The sequence below is a fragment of the Haemorhous mexicanus genome, chromosome 27, assembly GCF_027477595.1.
Source record: "Haemorhous mexicanus isolate bHaeMex1 chromosome 27, bHaeMex1.pri, whole genome shotgun sequence".
Lineage (NCBI taxonomy): Eukaryota > Metazoa > Chordata > Aves > Passeriformes > Fringillidae > Haemorhous > Haemorhous mexicanus.
In genome coordinates this window covers 2587138-2596332 of record NC_082367.1, presented here as the reverse complement: position 1 = coordinate 2596332, position 9195 = coordinate 2587138, and the positions used below count along the sequence as shown (strand labels likewise).

General features: G+C 40.7%; 1 protein-coding gene across 2 annotated transcripts in view; it reads left to right on the top strand.

Moving 5' to 3' along the window:
- The window catches only part of RLF (RLF zinc finger), a 40254-nt gene extending 33185 nt beyond the window's left edge, over positions 1 to 7069 (top strand). For both annotated transcript variants that reach the window (XM_059868437.1, XM_059868438.1), the window contains 3 exons: positions 252 to 388; positions 1454 to 1595; positions 1764 to 7069. In XM_059868437.1, the coding sequence (XP_059724420.1) occupies positions 252 to 388; positions 1454 to 1595; positions 1764 to 6491 (5007 nt within the window). In that variant the 3' untranslated portion in view covers positions 6492 to 7069. The remainder of the gene's footprint in view (positions 1 to 251; positions 389 to 1453; positions 1596 to 1763) is intronic.
- The last annotated feature ends 2126 nt before the right edge of the window (positions 7070 to 9195 follow it).

Here is a 9195-nt window from a genome sequence, read left to right as displayed (position 1 = left end):
TGGTTGCCTGCATGCAAGTATTTAGCTAAGCTGCCCAAAGTGGAAGGTTGTCCCAAATAAAACCGATATTGAGAAGGGCTCAGAACTAACAGGTGAGCTTCTCACACCATTTTGTAGCTGAAATGTGTGGAATGATCTCTGGGTACAGGAGATGTTTTGTTTGTGAGACTTTGATACAGTAAATGTGCATTTCTTTTGTAAATATACTGTGAATAAAGTGCCTTTTCTTTTTAATTTTCTTTTTCTTTAAGATTGCAAAGGTGGATTGCAAAGAGGTACTAGACATCATATGTAATCTGGAATCTGAGGGACAAGAAAATACTGCATTTATTCTTTGTACAACATATCTTACCCATCAGCTTCAAACAGCAAATGTGTATTGCTCTTGGTAAGTATAAGCTGCTTCTGCTCACTGTTCCTCTCTAGCTAGAACTGAGTGAATATAGTACAAAAATATCTAGAGAAGGTGGATTTATCCTGTACTTGAGAAGTGCATCAGACTGAAGCTCTTCCTAGATAACTACTTAATTTGTCACAAGTTGCTATGCTAATAGAGCAGTTAGGCAAAAGTAATGTTTAAACAATTTAAAACTGAAACAGCACTCACACTTGGCTTCTGTGGGGTGATAGATCTGTCAGTGGTGGTGGGTCAGTGCTCTCAGGGTTGCTGTTAAAGCCCTGGCTTTGTGCTTCCACAAAGTATGTTGTCAGTCTGTTCTTCCCTTGGGAATTCTAGGCCCCATGAAAGTCTGGTGCTTTTTTTTGACCTGTTCCACAGAGATATGTCAGTATTAGGAATGAGCAGAAGCAACACTCTGTTGCTTCTCTCCTCCTCCAAGAGCCAACATTTCTCTCCACTCCCCCTCCAAGAGCCTTTTTATATTTTTATAATTTCTGTAACTTCAAGAATTTTCAAGTTCTAGCTACCTTCCCTGGAGATGAGATGGGAGAATGAAGTCTTCTGTCTAATGGTGATGCTGACATTGTAGAGATGTATAAATTGAAGTTCTAGCAGTGTACCTAGCAGTCCTTGTACAGCTGCTTGCTTATTGGAAGAGAAGTGGCAACTTTGTGTTATGATTCATCTTACCCATTTTAAATTTCTGTGTGAGAGGTAAAGGCTCTGGAAGTGTGGGACTGGGTTTTTTTTTTTTTTTTTTTTTTGTCTAGAAAGGAAGTCTGCAGCTGTAGATGTGTGCATTGAGATGAATCCCAGTGCCAGTGTCTTTCCCCTGTAAGGATCAGGAGATACACTGAGGTTTGATCTGATCTGGAGCTGCAGTGGGGACAGGAACAGTTCTCTGCAGGGTCACTTGGAGATCAGGACCTAATTGAAGTGTGTGCTGTCCTTCAATAACACTTAAATTTTTCTTGGCATCGAACTGACACACTGTGACTGCACAGACTGTGTGTATTTGCAACGTTCTTACATTCTGCTTTCAACTCTTCACAGGGAACTGACACTTTTCTGGAGCAAACTGCAGAGAAGAATAGATCCTTCCTTAGATTCCTTTTTGGAGAGATGTCGTCAGTTTGGCATCATTGCCAAGACACTACAGCATCTATTTTTCTTGATAAGAGTCATACAGTCTGAAGTAAGTAACAGTCCTGAGTCTTTGGACACAACTAGAGCTGTCTACATGAATTTATTGGTTTTGAAATAATTCTATTGAACTTTAAAAAATAGAGCTTATTTCATTATTCATACTTTCTGATTATGCCTAAGAACATACTAATAAAAATCTTCTGTTTTCTTTAAACAGGCAGAGGAAGCAGGACTTGCTGTGTCTGTGTTGTTGTGTGTGAGAGCCCTTCAGATCAGGTCCAATGGAAGCGATGAAATGAAGACATCAGTGTGCAAAACAATTGCTTGCCTTTTACCAGAAGACCTTGAAGTTAGAAGAGCCTGTCAGCTGACAGAATTCTTACTTGAGCCAACTTTGAGTGGATTTAATGCCTTGGAAGAGCTCTATATGCAGCCAGACCAAAAATTTGATGAAGAAAACGCGCTGGTTCCAAATTCACTCCGCTGTGAACTGCTGTTAGCTTTGAAAGCGTATTGGCCATTTGATCCTGAGTTTTGGGACTGGAAGACTTTGAAGAGGCATTGTCTTAAACTATTAGGGAAGGTAGCTTCTGATTCCGAGGATGATGCAGGTTGTCATATGTCACTCAATGAAACTGACATGTTAGAAACTTTCTTTAGTGACTATGATGAGACAAAAGAACACAAATATTATGATGGTAAAGACACAATGAGCCACCCTAAGGAAAAAGCAAGAGTAAAAAAACCAATTGGTTCTTCAGAAAGATATCAGAGATGGCTTCAATACAAGTTTTTTTGTGTGCTCTGCAAAAGGGAGTGTATAGAGGCCAGAATACTGCACCATTCTAAGATGCACATGGAAGATGGTATTTATACATGTCCTGTTTGCACAAAAAAATTCAAGAGAAAGGAATTTTTTGTACCACATGTAATGGAACATGTTAAAATGCCACCTAGTAGAACACACAGACCTAAAAAGAAAATCATTCTGAAAAAAGAGAGATCACCACAGAAGGCAACAGCTTCCAGCAGCCCACCCCCGGTGTTTCCAGAAAGGTCACACCAGACACAGCTCCCTGAAAGCTTTGATGATGACGCAGAGGAATATGTCACATTCAGCCAACTGGAAAATTGCCAGCTGCAAGACAGAGACATCTACCCCTGTCCTGGGACAGATTGTTCTAGAGTATTTAAGCAGTTTAAATATTTAAGTGTACATCTGAAAGCTGAACATCAAAACAACGACGAGAACGCAAAACACTACTTGGACATGAAGAACAGGAGGGAGAAGTGCGCGTTCTGCCGCCGCCACTTCATGACCTCCTTCCACCTGCGGGAGCACGAGCGCGTGCACTGCGGGCCCCAGCCCTACATGTGTGTGTCCATGGACTGCTACGCCAGGTTTGGCTCGGTCAACGAGCTGCTCAACCACAAACAAACCCACGATGATCTTCGCTATAAATGTGAGCTCAATGGCTGTAATATTGTTTTCAGTGACTTAGGGCAGCTCTACCATCACGAGGCGCAGCACTTCAGGGATGCCTCGTACACTTGCAACTACTTTGGTTGCAAGAAGTTTTATTATTCAAAGACTGAATTTCAAAATCACCTTGCAGCACATGATATTAAAGTGTCAAATGGGGAAGGGAAACAAACCCTGAACCTTGAAGGGTTAGTTTCAGAAGAAAAATCCAGTTATCTTCCAGAGTCTCAGCTGCTTGAACAATCTGAAAATTCCAATCTGAACGATAGCTTGGATCCCTCAGGCTCTCAGGAAATTCCACAGGTGAAGGAAGAATCTCTCTCTGACAGTGAAGATCTCAACAGTGAAAGTAATTGCAGCCTGCATTGTGGGAAGCACAGGGCAGATGCTGCAGCAAGCCAAGGTCAGACATCTCCACAGCTGCTTGGAGCAGTGGCTCACAACCAGTCAGTTCCAGGTTTTGTCGTGTCCCAGGAAGGAGTCTTCCATCCAGCAAATATGAAACAACAGTGTTCCAATGTGGCAGTTTGCTTTGATGAAAAAAATCTTTCCTGTGGTTTTGAAGGCTGCTGTTCCACCCACAAAAATTCCAGAAGTATGCAAAAACACCTTCGAAGGGTCCATCCATACAACTTTAAAGGTAAAAGAAATATGGAAATGAAAACTAAATACTTTCTCGAGCTGTTGAATGATGCTCAGGACAGTAAATCCCCTACAGATATGAGTCCCGAGTTAGGCCATAATTCTGATACAAATGCTGACTCTCCAGAAAGTGTGTGTTGTGCTGTAGATGCTAAAGGAAGCAGTGGCCTGAGGGAAGAAACTTGTCCTTCTTCCCCAGAAACATCTTTTTATGACAGCTCTAAAGAACTAGATATTGAAGATAACATGTTGGAACTAATGTTAGGCTTGAAACATCTAAGCTTAAAAAATAACATTCAGAATTCTTCAAGACAGAAATCTTTTCTGGGCTATTCATCCAGGGATGCCAAGTGCCCTGAGTCAGTTGATGAAGCTACCTCAAAATTTCACCTTCAAGAGCAAGAAGATAATTTACCCAGCCAGTACCTTACTCAACTGGCAGCTAAACCATTTTTCTGTGAATGTCACGGATGTACGTGTGAGTTTGTGACCAGAGAAGCTCTCTTAATGCATTATGTTAAAAAGCATAACTATTCAAAGGAAATGGTTCTTCAGCTAAATATGTTCCAGCATCGGTATTCACCATTCAAGTGTCATATTTGCCAAAGATCTTTTACAAGAAAAACACATCTTCGAATTCACTATAGAAACAAACATCAAATTGGCTGTCAGAGGGTGGCTCACAAGGTGTGTCCTAGTGAAAAATTTGATCATGTGGGTTTATGTACAGAGGACATGCATAAGAATAGCACTGCTCCAGTGCCTGCCTGTGCAAACAGCGTTGGGTTCTCTGGACATTCGGACTCTGAACAGCTGTGTCACCCAAAAAAGGAAGACTGCTGTTCTGAGACTGACTTGGAGTCCAATGAAGAGACAGACAATGATGTAACAAGAAAAACATCTAACATAACTTCTCTGGACAGTCATAGGGAAGAACTGGAAGCACGACAGGGAAGAGGAAGCAAAAGAACAGTTGCTAAAGGAAACTTATGTTACATATTGCATAAGTACCACAAACCATTTCATTGTATACATAAAAGCTGCAACTCAGCATTCACGAACCAGAAAGGTTTGATTCGCCATTACAGAACTGTTCACCAGTATAATAAGGAACAGCTCTGCTTAGAAAAAGACAAAGCAAGAACAAAAAGGGAACTTGTCAAATGTAAAAAAATATTTGCATGCAAACATAAAGAGTGTGGTAAGCGTTTTCTGTGTTCTAAAGCTCTTGCTAAACATTGTAGTGACTTCCACAATGAAATCCTAGAGGATCAAAAACTGCTTTCTGAAGCCGAGTCTGCCAGATTTGCTTGTAACCAAGCACACTGCCATGCTGTATTTTATACATTTAATAAGCTTAAACAGCACCTAATAGAAGAACATGCCAATGAAGAAAAATTAAACAAAGATTTTGAAATCCATTGTGACCTTAATGGCTGCAATCGAATTTTCACAAATTACAGTCACTATTCTCAGCATGTATATTTCAGACACAGTGAATATTATGATAGTCTCTTTGGAAATCACAAAGAGGAGGAAGATGATGAAGATAAAGATAAAAATGAGCAAAATTGTTTGAAAGACAGCTTTGGCACAAGCAAGCAGAATGGGAAGCAATTAAAAGAAAAAGCTAAAAGAATTAGCAGAAGCAGGGAAAAACATTTGCTAAATTTCAAAACAAAAGAGGAAGCCCTACAAATGTGCAAAGAGAAGTCTAACCAGACCCAGTACCCCTGCATGGTGCAGGGGTGTCTGTCTGTTGTCAAACTGGAGAGCAGCATAGTGAGGCACTACAAGCGCACACACCAGATGACCAACATGTACATCGAGCAGCGCCTTCAGAAACTCGTTCTTTGTGTCAAATGTGGCATCATGATTGAAAAGCAGTCTTGCTCTGACACAGCTTCAGACTTGGATAAAAAAGGTGGAGAAGTTAACGAGGATAAATCAGCTAATTCCGAGCCTGTGCAGGAAAGTGACAAAGCCCTTGTTCCGAACCCTGCCTGTGATCCTCCAGATGAGAGTAATGAAGACCAAAAACAATGTTCACCGAGCAGTGTGAATTGTGATGCCAGTGCCTTTGTGTATTCAGGCACTTTAAAATATAACCACAGTTCCAAGAACACCTGTTTTGAAGAGCCTAACACCAGGGAGACAACTGTGTGTAAAACTGAGGATCTTTCTGAAAGCAGTGAAAGAGAGAATAGCTCTTCTTTGTCCAGTTTACAATTAGAGTTGCCAAGAGAGAAAGACCCAGAAGGATGTCAACACAATGCTGTTAATCAGAATGCAAAAAGAAATGTACTTTGTGCTACAAAAGACAAATTTCAAAAGCCTCCTGTGTCCAAACCATTTGATTTAAAGACATATAAACCAATGGGATTTGAGTCTTCATTTTTAAAATTTATTCAGGAGAGTGAGGGAAAAGATGATGATGATGATGATGATTGTGATGAGGTCGTAGAATGGGAGTCTCCTGAGCAGTTGCCAGTAGATGAAATGTTGCAAAAGGAGGGAGACAGTCAAGGGGATACACCAGTAAACAACTTTGTAAGTGATGAAAATGTAATCATAACCCCAAATAATGCTGGGCAGCTAACAGAGATCCAGCCCTTGCTGTCAGAGTCCTCATCTGCCCCTTCTTTAGAAAATCTGAGGGCAATCTTGGACAAGGCCCTAACGGACTGTGGTGACCTTGCCTTAAAACAGCTGCATTACTTACGACCAGTAGTGGTTCTTGAAAGATCCAAGTTTTCCACACCTCTCATAGATTTATTTCCAACAAAAAAGGCAGATGAGCTGTGTGTAGGAAGTACATAAGTAGCTTTGCTTAGAGCAGATAGCCTCCACTACTGCTGTACGGGGAGAACTTCAAATTAGAACAGTAATTGTTACAGTACACACTTTTTAGGTTAGTTTTGACTGTTTAATTCCATGAATGTATAATATCTGTCAAAAGTAATGGCCAAGTTAATTTAGCTCCCCATTTTTTTCAATGAACAATGCTGATTTTGGTGCTATTTAACACATCAGAATACTGGGGGCTTCCTCTTGAAGAGTAAATGTGCATGATTGTATATGGAAAAAGTACTGGGGTACCAGGGTTTGGGGGGCGATGGAGTTATTACTTGACTTGAATGTGCACCCCAGGGTGCTTTGTGTAACATATTGTACACTACAGCATCTTATATTTTTTGAGTTATGAGTTTCAATAAATTACAGTTTTTCACCCATTTGTTTACTGTACAGTAAATCTTTAATGTGCTTTACTTGTAATTGAGTTTGGGACCATTCTGAGTGCATTGGACAGTGTTGCTTAAGTTTTATGCATTTGTAGATAATTTATCAGACTGATCAAATAGATACAGAAAAGTAAAGTATTACATTTTATTTTACAACATTCTCTGTGCTTTTTTCAGACTCGAAAGAACTATAATTAGTACAGGCTTAGTAATTACACTTCTGCATGAGAAAGTCCTTGTTCCTTTGAAGGCACAGGGTGTTTTCTGAGACTGTCTGGCACCACCTGAGTGTGTGATGAGTGTTGTTGCCAGACTTCCAAGCAGGTTGTGTCACATGAAAGTACCAGTGTACATCTAGAGTTCCTTGGTTAGCTTTTTGGACAATGAATGAAACCTGGCTGGAAGATTCACCAGAAGAGTCAGCTAATATTTTAAGCTCTGTTTCTTGTTCTGTATCACATTTCTTACCACACATGGCTACATCACAAGGCCCAGAATCACTGTCCCCTACAGGGGGTATTTCCCCATCCACGGGGATTCTAATGAGCAAGCAGCAATCACAGCTTCTGAGGGCTTGGGTGGTGTTGGGGCTTCTGGGGTTTTATACTGTGATCTGAAAAGCAGCAGTGGAAAGGAAGGGGAAAATACTTCAGGAAATGTTTAAAACAGAGCATGAGTATTGGTTGGGTGCAGGAATGATGGCAGCTATCAAACTGTCTAGTGAACTGTGGTATGACCAAAATGAGGCAGAAATGGCATCTTCATACTGCACTTAGGAAAATAAAGTTATCTGGGCATCCTTAAAAGTTAGGTTAAAAATCATACACCAATCAAGAGAAGTGTAGCTTACTGCCTAGCCTTTCTTGTAATTTCCTCTCTAAACTGTAAGCTTCTTTTAATGAAAGAAATATGGTGCATCAATCTTCTCACAAAGTTCTGAAAATGGAAGTCAGCTGTGTCAAAAGGTTAGATACTGCAACATCATCAGACAGCCTTCAATGTGTTCCAAAGTAATACTGAAGTACCTTTTGATTTAAAGTTTGAGTCACGTTTTAACATACTTGAATCTTCAAGATCTCAAAACAGGAGAAGAGTTGAACAGCAAACTTAATAGACTTGTGATGGCTGCTTCAGGTATTGGGCCAGAGAGACTCCTCTGGTTACCCTCTCATGGTTTGAGTATCCCAGAGAAGAACCTGTCCCTTTGTGGTCAGCATCAATAGTAAATTTGTTGAGATTTGGAGACTTCAGTTTCAAGTCAAGCAGCTGTATTTCCCACAGAACAAGTTGCAAGTGAAACTCACTTCCTCAGATGCAATTCTGCTTTTGCCGGATGAGTTCCTGTGTGCCTGCAAAGCACACACAGTGCAGACTGCACTGTGCACACTGTACACTCACTGCACCTCTGGTGTCACAGAGCCTGTTGAGAAGGGTCCTTCTGCTCAGTTGCTGCTCTTTCCATAGGCTGGGATATACCACAGGACAAGCCAGAGACATCATTTCTGTCTGCCAGGTATGGAGACAAGTCCTGCAACATTCCTCAGTCCAAGAGTTGCATTTAGAAAATGGTTGAGTTGCTTTAGGCTGCACAAAAGCAGCTTGGAGGCATTTTCCTCCATGCACTGCCAGGACTTTTAGTAATGTGGGCTCATAGGGTGTTCATACTTCAGCTGAAAGATACCAGTACAGCCCTGGTCAGCTTCTTCCTCATTACAAAAATTGTATCTTGCCCATTTCAGAGGCTGTCAGTGTGTTTCAGTCTTTGAACTCCATCATCTACAAAATGCACTACTGTCTCCATGAGGTAATAGGTGTCACACCTCCAAAAATGTACAGCTTGAACCTACATCTTAATCCCAGTTTCTTCTTGGGCTTTTTTATCTAATTGCCTAGCACACATGGGTATCAGAGAAGGAAGCCACAAAATAGTAAAGGTTGGAAGAGTTTTTACTGTCTTATTTCTGTTTTCATGCCATGAGGTAGGCCATCATTTTCCCTCCCAAGTGCTACCAGAATTTGTCTTAACAATGAGGTAACATTGCCAGCTTCTTGCTTTCAAGCATACAGGAGAAACATTTTGTTCTGCAGTAAAGGAACACCATTGCATTGACTTTCAAAAAAAAAATTCTTAATGTGAAGAGTAGGCACTTCAGAAAACACAGTTCATGGGAATGATGTTTCCATTTTTAAAATTGTTGTCTTGTGTGTGGATTTTATAGGACAAAAACGTATTGTGGGCTGCCCTGCCATGTTCCCATGGGTAGTAAAAACCTGTAAATACT